This window comes from Pongo pygmaeus, chromosome X, assembly GCF_028885625.2.
Source record: "Pongo pygmaeus isolate AG05252 chromosome X, NHGRI_mPonPyg2-v2.0_pri, whole genome shotgun sequence".
In the NCBI taxonomy this organism is placed as follows: domain Eukaryota; kingdom Metazoa; phylum Chordata; class Mammalia; order Primates; family Hominidae; genus Pongo; species Pongo pygmaeus.
Window position 1 is genome coordinate 158,863,823 of NC_072396.2, and position 21,773 is coordinate 158,885,595.

General features: G+C 59.0%; 2 protein-coding genes across 3 annotated transcripts; one reads left to right on the forward strand and one right to left on the reverse strand.

The window, feature by feature from the left end:
- Nucleotides 1-418: 418 nt before the first annotated feature.
- Nucleotides 419-2,907, forward strand: AVPR2 (arginine vasopressin receptor 2). The gene is made up of 4 exons (XM_054471668.1): nt 419-525; nt 728-898; nt 1,272-2,156; nt 2,264-2,907. Exons 2-4 carry the CDS (start codon nt 880-882, stop codon nt 2,467-2,469), a joined length of 1,110 nt encoding a protein of 369 aa, XP_054327643.1. The 5' UTR covers nt 419-525; nt 728-879; the 3' UTR covers nt 2,470-2,907.
- Nucleotides 2,908-3,118: 211 nt separating this feature from the next.
- On the reverse strand, nt 3,119-21,044 carry ARHGAP4 (Rho GTPase activating protein 4). Of its 2 annotated transcripts, XM_054471727.2 has the most exons (22): nt 20,823-21,041; nt 16,282-16,486; nt 16,042-16,204; nt 15,774-15,836; nt 15,302-15,484; nt 13,978-14,106; nt 13,655-13,876; nt 9,478-9,579; nt 9,109-9,300; nt 8,918-9,002; nt 8,724-8,751; nt 8,380-8,482; nt 6,817-6,877; nt 6,610-6,687; nt 6,388-6,522; nt 6,193-6,298; nt 5,858-6,091; nt 5,699-5,772; nt 5,428-5,611; nt 5,121-5,213; nt 4,745-4,844; nt 3,119-3,705 (listed from the first exon to the last, which is right to left on the reverse strand). In XM_054471727.2, the coding sequence occupies exons 1-22, from the start codon at nt 20,887-20,889 to the stop codon at nt 3,472-3,474; spliced, it is 2,841 nt and encodes a 946-aa protein (XP_054327702.1). In that variant the 5' UTR covers nt 20,890-21,041; the 3' UTR covers nt 3,119-3,471. The 2 variants fall into 2 exon arrangements, with proteins under 2 accessions (XP_054327702.1, XP_054327703.1); XM_054471728.2 differs by lacking the exon at nt 9,478-9,579 and having other exon boundaries at nt 20,823-21,044.
- Between the last annotated feature and the right edge of the window lie 729 nt (nt 21,045-21,773).

Consider the following 21,773-nt stretch of genomic DNA (forward strand, 5'->3'; position numbering starts at 1 on the left):
GTCCCTCATCTCTGGCCAACTGGGCCCTAATTGGGGAGGAGGAGGGGCCTGCCTGGGCCTGGGAGGGGCCCAGCGAAAGTGTTTTCACCCCTTCCTTGCCTGGGCCCAGCGAGGAGCAGGAGGACCCCCAACTTGGGTAGGGGGCGTGAAGCTCCCACGAAAAAGCAGCGCAGTCCTGGGCCAGACCCACCGCTCTCTGGCCTCAGTTTCCCCACTTATAAAATGGGAATGCTGAACTAAGTGACCTCCCAGAGCACTGCCAGCCCAGACAATCCAACCAGAGGCTACGGCAGTGGGAGGAGGGAGTCCTGGGCCGGGACCAGGGAGGCCCTGGGGAAAGGAAGGGAAACGGGAGGCCAGGAGAGGCCTGGGGGAAAGGGGGAGGGGGAGGAAGTCCCCTCCTGGCCAGGTCACTCCCAGAGGCTGGGCTGGGCCAGGGCGGGGCAGCCGATGGAGAGCAGATCTGAGCACCCAGCCACCTTCACGCCACTGCCCAGCTGCCCAGGAACCCAGGAGCCCAGCCAGGTAAGGGGCTGCGCCTGCCCGCCCCCCTGCCCAGTCCCCAGCCCTCAGATGGTGGCCTCTCTCGGCCTCAGTTGGGGCAGGGGAGTTCTGCGTGTCTGCCTGGGACGCCCACTCCCAAACCCGGGACTCATGGGCTGCCTGGGGGATCCTGGGTTCTGTGCATCCATCTGTCTGACCATCCCACTCAATCTTCCCTGCCCAGGACTGGCCATACTTCCACCGCACACGTGCTGGCATCTCCGTAAGGGCTCCAGTCCAGAGACCCTGGGCCATTGAGCTTGCCCCTCAGGCAGAGGCTGAGTCCGCACACCGCCTCCAGCCCCTCAGAACACCTGCCCTGGCCCCACCATACTCATGGCGTCCACCACTTCCGGTAAGGCTTGCCCCTCCATGAGTCCGGTGGGCAGAGTAGGTTTGATGATTCAGGGAAGCCCCTCTTTCTAAAGACCTCCTTCACCCTCACCTCTGGGTGCTTCTCTCCAGGCTGCCAATGAGCGGGGAGGGGAGCACAGCCCCACTTCCCCGCCAGGGCTGGGGCTGGGGCTGGGGCTGGGGCTGGGGCTGGGGCTGCCCTTCCTTCTAGACTGCATGAGCCCGGGGTGTGTATCCCTCATAACGTGGCTTTCCTGGAGTCCCCTCTGCTACAAGCCAGGAAGTGGGCGTCCGGATGGGGGCAAGGGAGGCAGGCCTGAGTCCCCCTGCACAGCACCCTCTCTAACCAGGCCCTCTTCCCGACCCCTGCCCAGCTGTGCCTGGGCATCCCTCTCTGCCCAGCCTGCCCAGCAACAGCAGCCAGGAGAGGCCACTGGACACCCGGGACCCGCTGCTAGCCCGGGCGGAGCTGGCGCTGCTCTCCATAGTCTTTGTGGCCGTGGCCCTGAGCAATGGCCTGGTGCTGGCGGCCCTAGCTCGGCGGGGCCGGCGGGGCCACTGGGCACCCATACACGTCTTCATTGGCCACTTGTGTCTGGCCGACCTGGCCGTGGCTCTGTTCCAAGTGCTGCCCCAGCTGGCCTGGAAGGCCACCGACCGCTTCCGTGGGCCAGATGCCCTGTGTCGGGCCGTGAAGTATCTGCAGATGGTGGGCATGTATGCCTCCTCCTACACGATCCTGGCCATGACGCTGGACCGCCACCGCGCCATCTGCCGTCCCATGCTGGCGTACCGCCATGGAGGTGGGGCTCACTGGAACCGGCCAGTGCTGGTGGCTTGGGCCTTCTCGCTCCTTCTCAGCCTGCCCCAGCTCTTCATCTTCGCCCAGCGCAACGTGGAAGGTGGCAGCGGGATCACTGACTGCTGGGCCTGCTTTGCGGAGCCCTGGGGCCGTCGCACCTACGTCACCTGGATCGCCCTGATGGTGTTCGTGGCACCTACCCTGGGTATCGCCGCCTGCCAGGTGCTCATCTTCCGGGAGATTCATGCCAGTCTGGTGCCAGGGCCGTCAGAGAGGCCTGGGGGGTGCCGCAGGGGACGCCGGACAGGCAGCCCCGGTGAGGGAGCCCACGTGTCAGCAGCTGTGGCCAAGACTGTGAGGATGACGCTAGTGATTGTGGTCGTCTATGTGCTGTGTTGGGCACCCTTCTTCCTGGTGCAGCTGTGGGCCGCGTGGGACCCGGAGGCACCTCTGGAAGGTGGGTATAGCCGTGGCTAGGGCTGTCAGGGGCCACTTGGGCTTGGCTGCGTGCCCCTGTGCCCCACCAGCCATCCTGAGCCCAACCTGGATCCTCCACCTCCACAGGGGCGCCCTTCGTGCTGCTCATGTTGCTGGCCAGCCTCAACAGCTGCACCAACCCCTGGATCTATGCATCCTTCAGCAGCAGTGTCTCCTCAGAGCTGCGAGGCTTGCTCTGCTGTGCCCGGGGGCGCACCCCACCCAGCCTGGGTCCCCAAGACGAGTCCTGCACCACCGCCAGCTCCTCCCTGGCCAAGGACACTTCATCCTGAGGAGCTGTTGGGTGTCTTGCCTCTAGAGGCTTTGAGAAGCTCAGCTGCCTTCCTGGGGCTGGTCCTGGGGGCCACTGGGAGGGGGACCCATGGCGAATTGGCCAGAGCCTGTGGCCCCAAGGCTGGGACATTGTGTGGCCCTGGACAAGCCACAGCCCCTGCCTGGGTTTCCACATCCCCAGCTGTATGAGGAGAGCTTCAGGCCCCAGGACTGTGGGGGCCCCTCAAGTCAGCTCACTGTGCTGGGTGTAGGAGGGGCTGCAGCAGAGGGCCGAGGAGTGGCAGGAAAGAGGGAGCAGGTGCCCCCAGGTGAGACAGCGGTCCCAGGGGCCCGAAAAGGAAGGACCAGGCAGGACCCAGGGGACCTTCCTGTCTCCGCCTTTCTAATCCCTCCCTCCTCATTCTCTCCCTAATAAAAATTGCAGCTCATTTTCCACATGGCAAGGGGTCTCCTTGGATCAGGGTAACGGTGGGTGTGGAGGCAGCACGGAGACATACACAGACTCCCCACACACACCCACAGTCACGTGCACAGCTCTGGAATCCATGACACAGGCAGCCAAGTCTTCAAAGCTGCAGGATCCCCGGGGAAGCTATTCTCACCTCCAGCACCCACCTGCCCACCCCTGAGACAGAGAGCTGGCTCCCATTGGGGAATCAACACGAGGTCTTTATGAATCACCACCCAGCCCTGCCAGGCATCTGAGCAAGGGCACCCACCACCCAGCAGCCACTGATCAGCCTTCCACAAAGCTGCAGAAGAGGGCTTTCCCCAGCATCCTTCCTCAGCTGCCTCCAAAAGGGGCCTGGGCCAGGGCTGAGGGGCAGGCAGGATGTGGAGCGGGCATCCGTGTATGCGCGGCCCCATCCCACCTCTCTGCACAGGGTGAAGTGCAGGCACCCTGCACTTGCTGGACAGGGCTGGAGAGAAGCAAGGGGGCTGGGGAGAGTGGCCAGTCCAGCAGGTAGCCGCCAGGGGCATGCATCTCCAGCAGCAGCACCTCAGTGTGGCTTGGGGGTTGTGTCTAGGCCCTGGGGATGGGATGCTGAGGGTGAGGCTGGGGCCCCAGGGCCCCGGGAGAAGCCTTTGTTCCTGCCCAGGCGGCTGCTGGCCGGTGCCTTTGGGCTTCGGGGCCGAGGACTGGGAGAGGTGGTAGATGCTGGCCCAAGGCCCTGGCGGACAGAGGTTTTTCCCAAGAGCTCCTTAAACACAGAGTCCATGTTCTGTGCCACAGCCTAGTGGAGGGGAAAGAAAGGGAGCGTGACCAGTGAGTTCCCCCCACTGACCCTGCCCAAGACCCACCTGAGTTCCTCCCACTCCCAAAGCAAGTCCCTCAGCCTCCAGGTCACTCTCCCCCACTTTGCACCTGGCATCCCTCCTGCCCCTTTTGGTGTCTCTGTCACAGTCTCCTCTGAGGACAGCAATTCCTCGGTTTAGCCCGGAAGTGAGGACCCCCCTCTTCTCGCCCCCACTCTTTCCCTGGCAGAGATCACAGCCCCCTGCCCATGGCCCCAGGGACCGCCAGCATGCAGGGACTCCCAGGTCAATGTCCTCCCATGGCGTCTCCTGGCTGCCCTGTCCCTGGCTCCCGCTCCTGCTCCTGCGTGTCTACCCGACCTTCCCTGGGCTCCCTGGGCCTGGGGACTTGGCCACACCTGGGACACCCACATGTTCTCGGGCTCTCTCCTCCTTGGGCTTAGCAACTGTCCCCCGGGCTTCCACGTTCAGCCCGACAGTGTTCACAGGGCCCATGGTACAGAGCACGGAGCAGGGTCCCCCAGGTTGTGCGCTTCCCAGGGCCACATCTTGAGCCTTCGCTCTGCTCCTTCAAGAGCCACTGCTGCCCCACCCCAATCCCCGACCAGCCACCCCCTCCTGCCTCCCTGCCATCTGTCCCTTTCATCCTCCCTGGCGTGCCAAGCGCCTGCCATGGCACCGCCTGTTACCTAGCCCAGCTACAGATGCCAGCCTTGAATCTGCCCTGGAGTCCCTTGCCTCTACCAGGTAAATAGCCTTAACTCAGCCCTGCCACTCCCTGCTCTGAAGCCGAACATGAATCCCAACGTGCAAGCCCCAGGCTCCAGCCAGGCCAGGGGTCTTCTGTCCCTCTCATCCCTGCCTCCGTAGCCGTCCCTCTCCATCCCCACCCGCCCTCACGTCTTCCTTCCTGCCCTCCACAGGCTCTGCCTTGGGCCTGTGTGGCTGGCGGCAGGTTCCCCTTCCAAGGGGAGGCAGAGATCCCCCAGGACAGATGTCCCACACACCCACTCTCACCTTATCCACCTCCACGTGTTGCTCTGGGGAGGCTGGGACCAAGCAGCGTCGTCTGTGTCCAGAGGGTCCCGCGGCCTCGGGTGAGGTGCATGGCTCTGGCCTGCAGGACAGACGGGGAGCCTGGTAGGGGCCCTGGGAAGTCCCTGAGCTAACTGGGCAGTGGCTCCTACCATCCTGGGGTGTGGCCAAGGAAAGGAGGCTGGCCCAGTGGTCCCCAAGCTCCTCTAGAGCCTCTCCCTGTCACAAGCTGGGTCATTCTGTCACGTCCTCATCTGCCAACTCCTCCCCCTCCCACAGGGCCAAAGCCTGACCCCAGTCCCCTCTGGCCTAGAACAGCACACGTGTGGGCCCCCCTGAGCCCCGTCTTCGTGCTCACCGGTGGACCAGCTCTGATGCCAGGAGGCCCTCGGGACTGCTCCCAGACTCCCCTGCAGTCTGCGGCCCTGCGCCCACCACCTGCTTCTCTGTCCTGCGGTGGGAAGGACCGGCCTGTTTCGAGTGCTCCTTCCCTGCACGGGGTCCAGAGCCAGCAGCCTCCGTGCCAGCCAGAAGTGGTCAGAGAGGCTTTATTGTCTGGCCCAGCCCAGACCTTCAGAATCTAACTTGGGGTCCGGGGAGGGGTGGATGAAGGGGAGGTGCGGAGACTCCGGGAGCCCTGGGGCCCGAGGGCGCGGCTCACTCACCCCGTGGGCAGCATGATATACTTGTGGGGGATGAGGCCCCGCATGCCATTGTGCTCCCCCCGCCACCAGTCGCTCGAGGCCCTCTCGTGCAGCCGCAGTACGTCCCCCCGCCGGAAGCTCAGCTCCTGGGCTGTGCGGCCCGTGTAGGCAAAGCAGGCCACAGCCTCCACGACCCCCTCCAGGTCTGGGGAGGAGAGGGGGTCCAAGCTGTGGGAGGGGGTGCGGACACTAGGGTGGGGACAGGGTGGGGCTCTCTGCCCATCACCCTCACCATCCTCCTGTGCGGGCATCTCAGCTTCCAGCTCCGGCTCGTTGTCTGCCCCCAGGATCTCCAGCTGGGCGTCCCTGAGGTTCAGGGCAGAGCGAGGCAGATGAGGGGGGCTCTTCTCCAGTGGACCCCCCAGTCCCCTCGGCAGCACCAAGGGTGTACCCCAGGCAGCTGGCGGAAGGCGGTGCCATGCACTTCTCGTAGACAGGGCCAGGCAGCGAGGTCAGGGGCGGGAAGACCCGATCGGGCTGCACTATGAGCGTCTGCACCAGCTGGTTCACCCGGCCCTGCAGTGCCACCGGGTCCTGCCCAGCGGGCACCGGTAGCAGCGTGGGCCCGAAGCACACGGCCAGGTTGTAGGGGTCCATCATGTTCTCATCACTGTACTGGGCCAGGCTGGGGGAACACGCACATCACAAGCAGAGAGCCCGCACCCCGAGTCCCCTTGTCCCCTCGACCCCCGGCCCCCACCCCAGCACTCGCCCCACAGTACTCACTGGTTGAGGAAGGTGAAGAGGTAGCGCAGAACCACCAGCACCGGCGCGGGCAGCCGCCACAGCAGGCGGCTCACGTGCTCCACCCTCTCCGCCGTGGCCTCCAGCTCTGTGGCCAAAGCCGCCCACAGAGAGCCGCGTGAGTGGGGCTGCCCTAGCAAGTGTCCTACCCCCGCCGGCTTCAGGCCCCGGCCTCACCCGAAGAAGCCAGCAGCTCGCCGAACAGGTCTGGGGGGAAAAGTGGGGGCTCCAGGCTCCGGAAGTAGAGCTTCAGCACCCCGGCCACCGAGTCCAGGTCATGGGCAGTGCAGCCCTCCACCAGTGGGTCCTCCCCTGCAGATGGGCGAGTGGTGCGGTAGGGGGAGGAAGCTGGTGACATCTGCCCGAGCCCCCACCCCCGCCCGCCCTGCCCGTCCCCACCTCTCTCGAAGGCATCACGGATCTCTGAGACCCGGAGCTGGGCACCCGATACCCGGAAGATGCCTTCATGCTGCAGGCCTGTGGGAGAACAAGGAGCTGGTGGGCACTGAGCATCTTCCCCAGCCCCTCCAGGATGGCCTCCCATGCCAGGTGCTGGGAGCTGGGTGTTGGGTGCCAGGACATCGGGAGGGGCTGGGTCCTGCTTACCGTTGAGGTTGATGAAGCGAATGCAGCTCTCCACCACCAGGGGCACAGGCTGGCCTGAGCTCTGGGGACAGAGGGTGTTTACTTCACCATGGACACAGCATGCCCTGTGTTGTCATTCAATTGCTTTTTTTTTTTTTTTTTTTTGAGACAAAGTCTCACTCTGTCACCCAGGCTGAAGTGCAGTGGCGTGATATCGGCTCACTGCAGCCTCAACTTCCTGGGCTCAAGTGATACTCCTGCCTCAAGCTCCCCAAATGGTGAGATTACAGGCATGAGCCACTGCACCAGGCTGAGTGCTTTTATTTTCTCTCAAGAACACATCATCGTTGTTGGCATAGAGGCCTAGCACACCGTTTGTTAGATCCACTCCTAGGTGTCTGATATTTTTGATGAGGTTTTAGGCAGTGCCTTACATTTTATTTGCAAATTGTTGCTGGAATATAAAAATGCAATTGAATCCTGTACACCAAACTTGAATCGAGTAACATTTCGAAACTCAAGCTGGGTGTGGTGGCTCATGCCTGTAATCCCAACACTTTGGGAGGCCAAGGCAGGAGGATCACCTGAGGACAGAAGTTCGAGACCAACCTGACCAACATGGTGAAACCTCATCTCTACTAAAAATATAAAAATTAGCTAGGTGTGGTGCACACAGCTACTTGGGAGGCTGAGGCATGAGAATTGCTTGAACCCCAGCAGGTGGGAGGTGAAGGTTGCAGTGAGCTGAGATCGTGCCACTGCACTCCAGCCTGGGCAACAGCGCAAGAACCAGTCTCAACAAATAAAAAAAAAGAAAAAAGAAAGAAACTCAAAGTGTTCGTTTGAAGAATCTGTTGATTCTTTTGAATATTCTACACACATAACCACATCACTGAAAATGACGATATCAGTTCTGATCTTCTGGTATTCTCCATGCCTGGCCCCCTCTGATGCTTGCTTGCTTCTTTTCTTTTCTTTCTCTCTTTTCCTTCCTTCCTTCCTTCCTTCCCTCTCTCTCTCTTTCTTTCTTTCTTTCACTGGGATTACAGGCACGTGCCACCATGCCCGGCTAATTTTTGTATTTTTAGTAGAGACGGGGTTTCACCATGTTGCCCAGGCTGGTCTCGAACACCTGAGCTGAAGTGATCTGCCCACCTCAGCCTCCCAAAGAGCTGGGATTACAGGTGTGAGCCACCGTGCCTGGCCCCCTCTGATTCTTTCTGATCTCAGTATTAGTTTTCTGATCTTTCTTGCTTCCCCTTATTTCACTGTCCAGGACCCCCAGTATCATGCTGGCCAGAAGTCACAGGGGAGAAGCTCTCAATATCTCGCCCCTAAAAATGCTGCTGCCCCAGGTTTTCTATACGTTCCCATTACTAGTTAAGGATGCTCCCTTCAATCAGCGGAGGCTATAGGGGAGCCCAACAGTGGCCTGGAAGAGGCCCACCCAGAAAGGGACAGTTGATGACTGATTGAGAGTGGAGGGCCCTGGGATCAGGCAGCTGCTCCGGCCACTGAGGTGATCCAGAGCTGAAAAAAGACCAGCATGTACAGATGGGCTGGCATGTTGGGCAAAGCAAGTACCTGGATAAACTTCTCCATGTCTCCCCCAAAGAGTCTCTGGTTATACTGGGAGCTGGGGCGGGGGTGGCGGCTCTTCTGGAATTTTCTCTGCGTGTACTGGGTCCTGCGGTGAATGGAAGCTGGCTCTGAGGGGGCCAGGCGTGGAGAATAGGGTGTCCCACCCCCCCAGCCCAGCCAAGCAGGCCTCTAATTCTCTGAAGTTATTCCACAATCCAGTGCGAAAACTGGGAAAGTGAGGCCCAGGGGATTGGGCAGCTGAGCTGGGCCCCAGGGAGAGAAGAGATGGCGGACCGTCGCAGGGCCCCAGCTCCTCAGAACATGCCAGCCCCTCAGGAAGGACTCACCAAGACATCTCCTGCTCCTCCTTGTCACCTGTGGGGTGGGAAAACATTGGTCTGCCTCTCAGGCCAGGGGTCTTCAAGGCATCCCAGAGGGAAAGGTGTGTATAAGAGCCAAGAACAGGCGAGAGGGGAGGACCATGGGCTAGATAGGGTCCCGGGCAGGGGAGAGGCGGGGAAGGAGACAGCACTGGGCCCACCTCGCTGAAGGGCCTCCTGCAGCTTCTCGTGCTTGGCCTGCAGCTTGGCGAGGATGCTCCGTCCACTCAGATACTCCTGGAGCTTCTGGGCAGCCCCAAGAAGAGCCCCAAGTGTTAGCCCTGGCTTGAGCCCCTCCCTCTGCCCCAGCAACGCCCCCACGGGTCTCGCCCACCAGCCCAGCCCTCCCCACCGTGAGGTAGAAGGTTTCCGTCTCCTGCTGCTGGCCGCGCCTCCGGCCCGCCTGCCGGCTGCCTGGGTCTGAGCTGGTGGACTTGAGGGACTCGGTGGAGGGGCTGGTCTGGAAGGAGTCAAGCACATCCCCGTCATCCGAGGCCACCACCTCCAGCAGGGCCTGCAGTGTCGCCTTCAGAGTCTTGTTCACCTGCAGTGGAGACCACACCAGGGTGGTAAGAGGTGGGGGATAGGGAGGGAGACAGGAAGTCCAAGTCAGAAGGAAGGGGCCAAAGGGAGGAGGGCAGGCAGGGCAGCCACTTCCAACAGCAGGCTGTACAGGCTCCAGGCCCTCGTCTCCCTCTAACCCCCGGTGGGCTGCCCAGACCTCCTCCGTCTCAATGGTCTGTCGGTCCAGGCGGCTCTGGATATTCTGGGCTCTGGGCAGAATCTCGTCCCGCAGCTCCATTTCAACGCAGATCTCAGCCACCTGCAGAGGGCGGCGGCCAGGGGGGCTAAGGGCTGGGCTTGGGCAGTAGGTGCCAAGATCCCCAGGGCATAAGGGAAGCAAGCACCGTTTTGTGGCCTGGCGGCCGGGCACAGGACCACCAGCCCAGCCCAGACGCTCAGCTGAAGAATGGCAGAAGTGAACACACACGTCCAAACCAAGACTTGTCCACAGAGGTTCATGGCGGCACCACTCATCCAACTGACGGATGGCTAAACTCAGCGCGGTCTACCCACAGAATGGAAGAGGATTCAGCCACGAGAAGGAATGAATCCACTTGTGTAAAGTGTCCAGCCAGGCAAATCCATTGAGACAGGAAGCAGAGTGGGTGCCAGGGGCTGGAGAGGGGAACGGGGAGTAGTGGCTAATGGCTCCTTTAGGGGGTGACAAAAATGTTCTGGAATTACATGGTGATGGCTGCACAACCACCGAATTGTACACTTTACAGTGGTGAATTTCATGGTATATGAATCATACCTTAATAAAACTTTTTATTTAAAACAGAATGGTGGCCCTGCGCGGTGACTCACGCCTGTAATCCAAGCACTTTGGGAGGCTGAGGCGGATGGATTATCTGAGGTCAGGAGTTGGAGACCAGCCTGGCCAACATGGTGAAACCCTGTCTCCGCTAAAAATACAAAAAATTAACTGGGCATGGTGGCGTGCGCCTGTAGTCCCAGCTACTCGGGAGGCTGAGGCAGGGGAATCACTTGAACCCAGGAGGCAGAGGTTGCAGTGAGCCGAGATGGAGCCATTGCGCTCCAGCCTGGGCGACAGAGTGAGACGCCATCTCAAAATAAAATAAAATGAAATAGAATGGTAAGGAAGACTGGGGTCCGAGACAGAACAGGGAGGGCCCAGCCCCACCTCTTCTAGGGAAAGGAGTGGACAGAAAAACTGCTCACTCTAACTGGGTAGACATAAATTTCCCTGTGGCAAGATGAGAGCAGCTTGCCTCATGGGCAGAGTGGGAGCCAACGCTTTAGAAAGGAAGGACTTACTCTTTTAAGCATGTAAACATCTAGAAAGTTGACATCACAGTTAAAATTGAGAGTGAGGATTCGGCTGTGGCTAAACACTTGCCCTGCTCTCCATCTCCATCAAGCCCTGCCGTACAGGACTGCACGAAGGCGCAAGTCATAGAGAAGAACGTAAGGCCATTTTGAGATGGGCTCCAACATGGCTGACCCTTGAGGACATGGGACTCAGCGAAAGGAGCCAGTCACAGAAAGGCCCGCACTGTAGGATTCCACTCCTGTGAGGGGCCTCAAAGGAGAGCCGTGAACTCTGTAGAGAGGACAGTGGAAGGGTGGGTGCCAGGGGCTGGGGGGTGGGGAGTTGGGGTTGAACGGGTCCAGAGCTTCAGTTTGGGAAGACGAACAAGTTCTGCGGCTGGATGGTGGTGATGGCTGCACAGCACCGTGAATGTGCTTCTGCCCCTGGGCCGCACACTTAAAAATGGTGAACGTGGTATGTTTTATGCTATGTGTATTCTGCCACACCTTTTTTTAAAAGTCCATCTAGGTTGGACTGGCTCACACCTGCAATCACAGCACTTTGGGAGGCCGAGGCGGGTGGATCACTTGAGCACAGGAGTTTGAGACCAGCCTTGGCAATATGGTAAAACCCTGACTCTACCAAAAATACAAAAATTAGCCTGTCTCATAACCTGGTCTCAAATAAATAAATAAGTAGATTAAAAATAAAATAATTGTTTTTAAAGTACAAATCTTAGCCACGCATGGTGGCATGCACCTATAGTCCCAGCTACTCGGGAGGCTCAGGTAGGAGGATGACTTGAGCCCAGGAGTTGGAGGCTGCAGTGAGCTATGATCACACCACTGTACTCCAGCCTGGACAACAGAGCCAGACCCTCTCTCTAGAGAAAAAGTAAGTCTATCCATACCCTAGGGAACACTGAAATTTTATCCCTCCCCTAAAGTCACATGATCAGCAGAAAACTAACGATTTGCTCTCTGGAAAGGATATAGCAGGGATTTTCGACTCAGGGACAAAAGCAAGAAAACAGAGCAAATGCAGGAACAGGAGAAAACAAAAAACATTTCAGGCCGGGAGTGGTGGCTCATGCCTGTAATCCGAGCACTTTGGGAGGCTGAGGCAAGCAGATCACCTGAAGTCAGCAGTTCGAGACAAGCCTGGCCAACATGGTGAAACCCTGTCCTACTGAAAAATAAAAATAAAAGGGTTGGGCATGGTGGCCCACGCCTGTAATCCCAGCACTTTGGGAGGCCGAGGCGGGCGGATCACCTGAGGTCAGGAGTTCAAGACCAGACTGGACAATATGGCGAAACCCTGTCTGTACTAAAAATACAAAAATCAGCCAGGCGTGGTGGTGCACACCTGTAGTCCCAGCTACTCGGGAGGCTGAGGCAGGAGAATTGCTTGAACCTGGGAGGCGGAGGTTGCAGTGAGCCGAGATTGCGCCACTGCACTCTAGCCTGGGCAACAGAGAAAGACTCTGTCTCAAAAATAAATAAATAAATAAAATAAATTAAATTTAAAAAATTAAAAAATTAGCCAGGTGTGGTGGCAAGTGCCTATAATTCCAGCTACTTGGGAGGCTGAGGCAGGAGAATCACTTGAACCCAGGAGGCGAAGTTTGCAGTGGGTCAAGATCATGCCACTGCACTGCAGCCTGGGCGACAAGGGGGAAACTTCATCTCAAAAAAAAAAAAAAGAGTTTCAGAAAGATTCAAGAAGTACTGTATTCATGAAATAAGAATAAAGGGTTGGCCGGGCACAGTGGCACAGCTGTAATCCCAGCACTCTGGGAGGCCAAGGCAGGCCAACTGCTTCAGCCCAGGAGTTTGAGACCAGCCTGGGCAACATGGTGAAACTCCCTTGCTACAAAATATAGAAAAATTAGCCTGGCATGGTAGTGCAGGCCTGTAGTCCCAGCTACTTGGGAAGCTGAGGTGGGAGGACCAGAAGGTTGCATCTGCAGTGAGCTGAGATCACATCACACCCCTGCACTCCAGCCGAGGGGACAGAGTGGGACCCTGTTTCAAAAACAAAACAAAACGAAGAATACAGACATTTTCAGATGTACAAAGTCAGAAAACCCTTGGTGAAGGCATCCACCAAAACAAGGGTATCAAACTAAGAAAGCTGCTGCCGTGGAATCCGGAAACAGAGCACTGGGCAGAAGTGAAGCACTCCAGACTGGAAGGCTCTGGGGGAGGGTGCAGAGGAGAAGGTCAACCTCACAGGTGCCTGGTGTGGAGGACAGTGCTGGGACGAGGTAGCGATCAACTTCTAGCAATGGGCATGTTCTAGCAAGCAGCATTCCTGAGGCAAGAGAGTTATAAATTCCAGAAGAAAAGGAAAAATTGTCCAAGGAAGGACATGTGATCCTAATACAGTACATGGCTCAGCTGCCAACAGTACCTGTTGTCATGGTGACTTAAACATTGAATGTTAATTTAGCCAAAAATTCTGGGATAAACCCACTGGGAGAACAAGATGCAGGGAAGCGTGTGGTGGCTGTGAGAGATGCTGGTGGCACTGGGTTGTCATTGGCCAATGGAAAATGGCTGCTTGACGCCGGGAGGTGGGTGGCTGTTTCTGGGAGTGGGAGCTGGGAACGGGAGGGGTGGGTTAGGGAGCAGCTGTGACGCCATCGGAAGCCCTGGTGATGCCGGACTCTTCGTAAAGTTCCAAGTCGGCCTGAAAGGGGCCCAATGTAATCCCAGGTCATTGCCAATGCCCATCAGGATAAACTGCTGCAGGAAAAACTAGCTCGAGGGAGAAGGATAAAAAAGCCCCATTCCATCTTACTGCCAAGTTTGTGTCAGGAAATTTAAAAACACAGAGAAACCAGCCTAGAACAATGTACGGGCAGCTACACAGCTGCCTGCTGCATGGTTTGAACAGTTAGTGTCTTGCCCTCCTTGGCCATTGCGGGGGTACACCCTTGGAGTGAGGCTGCAAATGGAAGTGGGACACTGCCTGAGACCACGGAGAACTTGAATTCCTGAGCAAAGTGTGGGTCAGTGAAGGCCAGAGAATGCCGAGCCCAGCAGGGGGTGACCCTCACCTCATCCCCGTCATGGGGGTGGTAGTCAAAGCGCAGCGGGGGACAGAAGACGGTAGCATGCACCTCGAGAACCTTGGCCTTGTCCCCTGGAGGATCCAGGGCCTCCACAGCTTCTTCCAGGCTGCTCAGGCCCTGGACTTGGGAGGCTTGGGTGCGGCTTTCAGCGGCCATGTAGCTCCGGAGCACCTGCCCCAGGGCCAGGTGGAACCCTGTGTCACAGCACTAAGGAGGAAACAAGGAGATGCTTGGGTGGGTCCTGGAGCCACAGCTTCCCAGCCCCGGGGCACCAGGCACCTTTTCCCACCTGCCCACCAAGGACTCACGTCCATGAGGTCCAAGACGTCATGCAGGTAGTAGTTACTGACAGCGGCGTTGACACTGGCCAGGCTAAGCAGGTACTCGTTGCGCGCCTTTGTGCACTTGAGTTTGTGCTCCATGAACTTGGCCTGCCGCTACTCAAGACAATGCAAGTGTGCCAGGCTCACGCACATGGCCAGCCCCTATCTCTGGCCTTTCATGTAATGCCCATCGCCTCCCCTCCCGCTGTGGACAACTACACCTGAACCGGTCAAGCCCAGAAGTCCTGCTGCCTTCCCCACGCCACAGTCCACAGTGTGCTCAGCCCTGTGCCAGGAGGTGGCTTGATTCCCCGGCTGTTCACCCGCCAATGCTGGCGCCGCCCACTGCGCTTCCGCCACTTGCCTTGGTTCGAGCCACAACATTCCCCACAGAACTATTCACAGATACCTGATGAGTGGAAGGCACGCACATAGGTGCCTCTGCGGGGGCCAGAGCTGAGGGGGAACCTGCTGGCACCTGGGTTCTAAAACTGGCACTCTATTTTTTTTTTTTTTTTTGAGACAGAGTCTCGCTCTGTCACCCAGGCTGGAGTACAGTGGCGCAGTCTTAGATCACTGCAACCTCCGCCTCCTGGGTTCAAGTTATTCTCCTGCCTCAGCCTCCCAAGTAGCTGGGATTACAGGCACCCGCCATCATGCCCGGCTAATTTTTGTATTTTTAGTAGAGATGGGGTTTCACCATGTTGGCCAGACTGATCTTGAACTCCTGACCTCGTGATCCACCCACCTCGGCCTCCCAAAGTACTAGGATTACAGGCATGAGCCACCGCGCCTGGCTAAAGCTGGCATGCCAGGGAGACCTTCCCCCAACACAGCCAAACTCTGTCATTTCCCCTAAGAACACCTGAGATGCCCAACTCCCTCCTCTGCTCCCAGAGTCCCAGAGACCGTCACTCTCAGCCACGCACAGCCTGGTGGCTCCATCCAGGCATTTCCCAACCTCCCCACTCTCTGTACTGAGCTCACCTCGAAGGCCCTTTCTCCGTGCGTGTCACCCCATCACCCACCCTAACTGTCTTCTTGCGGAATGGCTGGCGGAACAGCAGAGCTGCAGGGGCCCCGCTCGGAGCGTGGAGAGGCTGTATGGGGCTGTCCAGGGCCGGGCGACTGTGTTCCCCGCTCTCTTAGGCCCTGGGAGCCTTCCGTATGGAATCCCTGGAACCTGATGGCACTGTCCTGCCACTCCTGCCCTCCCTTGCACCCAGCCCTGGCTTCCCCCTCAGCACAGCAGGTCCTAGTTAGGGCCCATGGCCCGTAGGCCTGCGTCTGAGGTGCCCTCCAGGCCCACCTTCTCCACCAGCCGCCCTCCCTTCTTGAGGGAGCTCTTGCGGAGGGGCCCTGCCTCAGTGGCACCAGCGGTGGTGTTGGGGACACTCCGGCCTGCCCGCTTCTCCTCCTGTCGCTCGGCCTCCCGGAGCTTGGCCTCGGCATTCACGCTCTCCATGTGATATGCCTGGTACGTCTTCTTGGCCTGCAGGGCGACCCAAAGCAAGGTGGTGCTGCTGAAGGCCACGGCTGGGCTGGCCCCCAACCCTCCACCCCTGCCCCTCTGGAACTTGGACCTCAGAGCTGGGCGATCCCATGTGAGCACTTAGCCTAACGCCCTGTGCCTAGGGAGAGAGGGCCTTTGCCCCTAGGTGCCTGCTTCTCCCTGAGCCTGGCTTGGGGTGATGTGATGGTCTGGGGATGTTCCTCCCCCGCTGTGAGTGGCATTTCTCCCTGGACCATTGGGGCAGGCCCCTCCCCAGCCCTTTCCTCACCGTCTGGAGCTCTGAGACCACCTCCAGGAGCTCATCCTGCAGCTGCTGCTCCAGATCCCTGCTCTAGAGGCAGAGGCAAGGGTGAGCACGGCACTGCCCAGAGCAGCCCCGCCAGGCACTGGAAGCTCTGCCCAGCTCAAGCCCCATCTGGGGGGCACACAGGTTCGCTCTGCCTGCTCCCCACCTGGCCTCCAGTGCCTTCCCAGCCACAGTGACTCCTGATCCCAAAGCCTCGAACACTTCCCGTGGCCCAGGATGAGAGCCTCACCTTCTTGACCAGGCGTCCCACGTCCTCTGCAATGTGACTCAGGCGCTGGGCCAGGGGCCCGGCCAGCACCTCGCTCAGGGCCGCGCTCTCCCGGCTCTGCTGCCGCGTGTGCTGCAGCAGCACTGCCCAGCAGTGCAACGGCGACAGGAGGGACGGCTCCTTCCTGGGGGTAGAGGGGCACTGAGACCTGGGAGCGGAGCTTGGGCCCTGCCGTGGCCCCCCTGCCAGCACATCACCTACCGGAAGCTTTGGTGCTCCCGGCTGCTCCCCAGGCGGCCTCCACGGCTGGAGAAGCGCTCGGCCAGCTTTTCCAGGCCCCGGGAGTATTCCAGCTCCACCTCAGCGCGGCGCCGCATGAACTCTGCCAGTTCCTGCAGCAACTCCCGCCGCAGCTCGCCCTGCAGCTCCAGGCAGCGCAGCTGCTCGCTCAGCTGCCAGCGCATCTCTGTGGGGGGAACCATGGCTTAGGCCTGGCCAGCACGCCCTGCCTTGGTCAGCCAGGCCAGCATGGGATGGGAGAGGCAGAGACACACAGACCCCAGTCCCATTGGCTCTGAGGGCTCCTTCGGACCCAGCCTAGGCTGAGGGCAGGAGCTAAGAGGGGAGGAAAGAAGCTAGGCCCCTGCAGGCAGATCTGGCCTCAGCCGTCCAGCCGACCTCTGTGCTAAGGCCAACAGATGGCCGGAGCCACCCAGTTGAGGGGGAAGGGGAAGGGTGTCCCAGAGAGAGGGGAGAGCCACGCAAAGGCCCAGAGTGAGAGGGAGCAAGGCCGCCCTGGGAAGGGTGAAGCCATTCATGGTGGGTGGAACACAAGGCTGCCCAGCCCTGTCTCGCCCCAGCGCCAGCCAGGCACCTTTCAGTTTGGCTTCCTGTCTCTCCCTCATTCCTGGAAAGCCTCTGAATGGTTTCCCCTGCGACTTCCTTTCCCCCGGTACCCAGGCTCTGGGAGGTGGCAGCCTCCCTTGCAAACACACGGATACACAACACACAGATCACAGTGCTGCTCAGGACAAGCCTGCAGCGATCTCGCACTCTCAGTGGCTGGGGAACCCTGCCCTCAGGCCCCAGGGGAAAGGACAGTCCACAGTGAGGGCTGGGCGCCAGGGAGAGCTGATCCGGCCTTGTAAGTGAAAGAATGGGGCAGGGAGCTAGCCCCCATCTTCTGACCCCACTTCTGACTCCCAATCACCCCTTGCCCCACCTGTGCATTCCCCCACCCTGCAGAGAGAGTCACACCCAGGGCCCCATACTGCCGGCCTTTTGACACCCTATCACTGGCTTGATTTGGCAACGCTGCTTCCCCCACACAGGCCTGAAGCAAAGAAGTGCCTGTCCAGCAAGTTTAAGCAACCTGCGGAAGACACTTTTGCCACCTCCTGAGTGCCCGTCCCGAATAAATAAGATGCTAGCTCAGCTTCTGGCCAGCAGGCTGCCCACCTACTTATCTCCATCCACAGCCCCAGGGAGGGATATGAATTGATTTCTTCATTCAGCAGAATGTTGATTATGCACCCATTCTGTGGCAGGCACGTTTTAAATACAGAGGCAAAGAGGGTTGACCAAGTGTCTGCCCTCTTGGAGCTGGGATTGGAATGGGGCACGGACACATACCAGAATGCCTAGGAGTGATGGGTGCTGAGAAGATGAACACACAAAGCAAGGTCAGAGCCGGGGATGGGTGGGGACAGGGAGGACCTCTTTTTAAAGGAGGGTGGTCGAGAACAAGCCACATCGTTGGAGCAGAAGGCTGGAGCTGGCCGTGCGTGGGCAGTAGGGGGAGTCCGAGAGACCGGTAGGGACAGATGGCACAGAGCCCGTGGTCTAGGCAGAACTCCCAGCTGGACTCCGAGTGAGAGAGGAGCCACAGTAGTGGGGTGATGTGGTCCGGCTTCGTTTTCAGGGCCTCCTCACACTGCCAGGTGGAGCCCAGGTGGCAGCTATTGCGCTAGTCCAGGCAAAAGACGGCAGGGATTCAGACCAGCAGCAGCGAGGGAGGACTCCGCTGAGAAGAGCTCAATCCCGTTGGACTTCTGTCCCGCCAGTGACTTCCCAGGGGCTGTTGCATGGGGACCCTGTGGGTTTGGCCTGCCCAGCATCCCTACCTCCTCCCCTGATCTCCTATTGGAGAATGTCCCCTCCCTAGTCTCAGCCTCCTTGACTCCAGGTGCCCCAGCCCTGGCTGCATGCATCACCCATCCCTCTGTCCGTCCACTCCCTGCCCCCACCAGACTAGCCAGGTGAGGGACCCAGGAGCCTGATCCTTCCAATTGAATTACCAAACAGGAGAGCTCTTCCCACCAGCAGATCAAGCTGGGTAAGTGGAAGCCTGGGACAGGGAACCTCCCGACAGAGCAGGGCAGAGCCCACGATGCCAAGTGAGACAGATGGAGAGTGTCTTCATCCTATCCGAGGCTGGCCTCCTGTGGTTAACTTGTCAGCTCCAAGGCCACGTGGGGTGGGTGCTAATGCCATTTGAAATCAGGAGAGTCCTCGCTGAATCGGTTTAACGTTTTGTTTTGATTTTTTGTTTTGAGACGGAGGATGTTGCCCAGGATGGAGTACAGTGGCGCCATCTTGGCTCACTGCAACCTCCGCCTCCCGGGTTCCAGCGATTCTCCCGCTTCAGCCTCCCGAGTAGCTGGGACTACAGGTGCACACCACCACACCCAGCTAATTTTTGTATTTTTAGTAGAGACAGGGTTTCATCATGTTGGCCAGACTTGGTCTCGAACTCCTGACCTCAGGTGATCCGCCCGCCTCGGCCTCCCAAAGTGCTGGGATTAAAGACGTGAGCCACCACGCCTGGCCCAGTTTAACATTTTTTGATAAAAGTAAGTTTCATTTCATTCCAGAAAGGTGTTAGACGACTGCTCACCTCACTGGCCCTCTGGAGCCTGCCCTGCCCTGCTTCCCCCAGAGGAATACAACCCCTGGGGACTTACGACAACTGAACAGTGCAGAAGGAACCAGCAGAGGGAACCGCTGCCTTTCTTCATCACTGCCGGCAGCAAAAGCTGACTGGAAGCCATGTCCCAGTCCAGATCCGGGCATGCACACCGGCTGGTGTTGAGCAGGAAACTTGTGAATTGCAAGTTGATTGCATTGGTGGCTTTCCTGGCAGAGCTTTCGGATCTCAGTTCAGACAAACTCGTCAGCACACCCTGTTCTGACCTCCCCCTAAACTAGGGCTGGCCCTCTTCCGACCCCTTCTTGGCACCGTGCACTTTCCCTTTGTAGTGCTTATTATCATAATGGAAAGTCTACGTCTCCCCCACTAGACCCGTGAACCGTGTGAGGGCGGGGTGGGCGCTGACGCCATTTGAAATCAGGGGAGTCCTCATTGAATCATTGTTTTTACTCTGGGTAAAAAGCCAGGGCTGGAAGGGCTGGAGTCGGGGTTCTCTCCTGTACAGCAGTATACTCCCAGGGCCTGGGACATCACAGATGTATAGGAAACATCTAGCAAAAGGAGAGCTGGAATCCACGTCTGCCTGAATTACAGAGCTGGGCCCCAGGCCCCACCAGCACTTCCTGTGAGCAAGGCATTTCGTCTCACTTCTGCTGACAAGCAAAACAGAAGAGAAGATGGTCTCCAAAACCACTGCTATGCTGACCTTTGAGAATTTAGGGTGTCAAGACAGTGACCCCGTTTTGTAGCATGGTAGGAAGTTTTTCCAGGGTGTGGGATGCAGACCCAGAGCAAGTGAGGAACCCTTAGAGAGTCTTGCTCAAAACCCCAACTTTTCAGTGTGAAATCACTGACCCATATTTGCTGACTGAAGTTTTCCAAGTCTTTCAGCTTCATGGCATTTTGGGGAAGCAGGATGGAGATCGTTACACCTCAAGCTGGCTCTGGACACAGGCTGCCTTTTCCAAAGGAGGACTAGGGCATACTTTGGTATAAATTGCTTGCACTGAATAATGATGTTAGAACCTACATCTCTGGGTTGAAAGGCACTTCAAGGCTCATTCTACGTCCTAGAAGTTGTAGTGCTGTATGACTACGGGCAAGTCACTGCACCTCTCTGAGCTTGTTTCCGTAATTGGTAAAATGGAGTGATTGAGAGTGATATGGACGAGCTGCTGGCGCTGAGATGCTGCCTCTTTCCTTTGCAAGAGTTACCATGCCCGGAATAAGATGGGCACAAGCTATTGGCTAAGAATTTGCAAAGCTGATTTGCATGTGATTTGCACATGGGTGTTTATCAGAACCCAAAGAGGTTCAATTTCAGAAGGCTGAGAAGCCAGCCCTGTTAAATCTCTCAACCAAGACTCACTGCGCCAGCTTGACCCAGAGACAGTGGCCCTCGCCTCTGATCCCCCTCAGTGCCAACGGGAGGCAAAAGGTGCTGAAGCTCCAGGGACTGCAGTGGGGTTAGGGCCAGGTGATCTCCACCAATCCACTCACCCGGACTCCCTTATTCACCCCCCAAGCCAATCAAGGTGGTTGACTTCACTGTAGCTAAAATACTGCCTTCTAGGGGGCACGTTGGTGCCTCTGGCTCCCTTTTACCGGCGGCCACCGGTGAGGAGCAGAGACCCAAGGAGGACAGAGACCAAAGGAAGGAAGACAGGAAAGAAGGAAGGGAAGATGGCAGGCGGTTGAGGCCAAATGGGCGTGGGGAGGCAGGCAAGGGGCTCAGGCTCCCTCCTCCACCCCCCCCTCCAGAGGTCGCTGGGGAGAGCATCGGGCCCTGGGCCAGCGCGGGTACGCTTGGAGCTCCCTCACGGCCTTGGGGTCTCCGCAGGAAACGGGCCGGGAGCGCCCGGCGCCCTCTCACCTTTGACTTGCGTCTCATACTCAGCCTGCAGCCCCCGCTCCCGCCGCAGCTTCCCGTGAGCGGCCATGGCGGCCTGGCGGCCGCGCCGTCGAACCCCACTGCTCCCACGCGGCCGCGAGCGGGCCCGGCGCCGGGACTTGGGGGCGCTGCGGCCAGCACTCTGCGCGGGCTCCGCCCAGCCCCGCCCCCAGCGCGGCTCCCGGTGGGGCGGGGCGGCCCAGGGCTGGCACTGCCCGCGAGGGGCTCCTGGGGGCAGGGCGCCCCTTCCAGCCCCACTGTGCCCCGGCCTTGCCGTCCCCTCCCATTGGGCCTGCACCTAGGCTGCCTTGTGCCCAAAGCCCCGCTGCCAAGCAGCCGGAGCGGGTGTGAGAGCCCCAACGTAAGCTGGCATCCCAGGCTGCCATCCCACCACCTCCAGAAGGCTGTTCCTGGTCACCACTGCCAGACTGTACCATTCACAGCGGGGCCGCTGGCCCACAGTACCAGTGCACATGAACACCATTGCTGCCCCAGGCTCTGGACTCCCCCTGGGTTGCCTGCTTCCCGCAGACATCGGATGGGGTCCTCCCTTCCCAAGTCAGCCCCCAGAGAGGCCCAGGGAGCCTTGAGAGCTGGGGTGGGAAGTTCAGAGGGGAGGGGGAAGGAAGGTCAGCACCAGAGGGCAGAACCTCAGCAGCTGGCTGCCGTTCCCTCCAGGCCCCCTTGGTAGGGGAGGAGAGTTCAGCTCCGGTTCCCCTTCTGCTCAGCCCCACAATTTCCCCATAGGCGGTTACCACTTCCTGCTGCCGGAAGAGACTGCTCTGCCTCCCTTCCCCTGCAGCTGCACCTGCCGGTCATAGGCCTGAGGGGGGCAGCCCCCTCGGAGTGAGGTCTTAGCTACCCTGGGGGCAAGTCTTGGGGCCTCCCTCATCCAGGGGTGGTGGGGCTTTCCTCCACCCTCTACCACAGGGC

Coding starts and splice junctions, on each gene's coding strand:
- AVPR2 (XM_054471668.1), top strand. Junction 2,157..2,263: donor CCCGGAGGCACCTCTGGAAG/GTGGGTATAGCC, acceptor CCACCTCCACAG/GGGCGCCCTTCGTGCTGCTC.
- ARHGAP4 (XM_054471727.2), bottom strand. CDS start 20,889: ATGGCCGCTCACGGGAAGCTGCGGCGGGAGCGGGGGCTGCAGGCTGAG. Junction 5,773..5,857: donor CCTTCCGCCAGCTGCCTGGG/GTACACCCTTGG, acceptor CCTGAACCTCAG/GGACGCCCAGCTGGAGATCC. Junction 4,845..5,120: donor GCATCAGAGCTGGTCCACCG/GTGAGCACGAAG, acceptor TCTGTCCTGCAG/GCCAGAGCCATGCACCTCAC.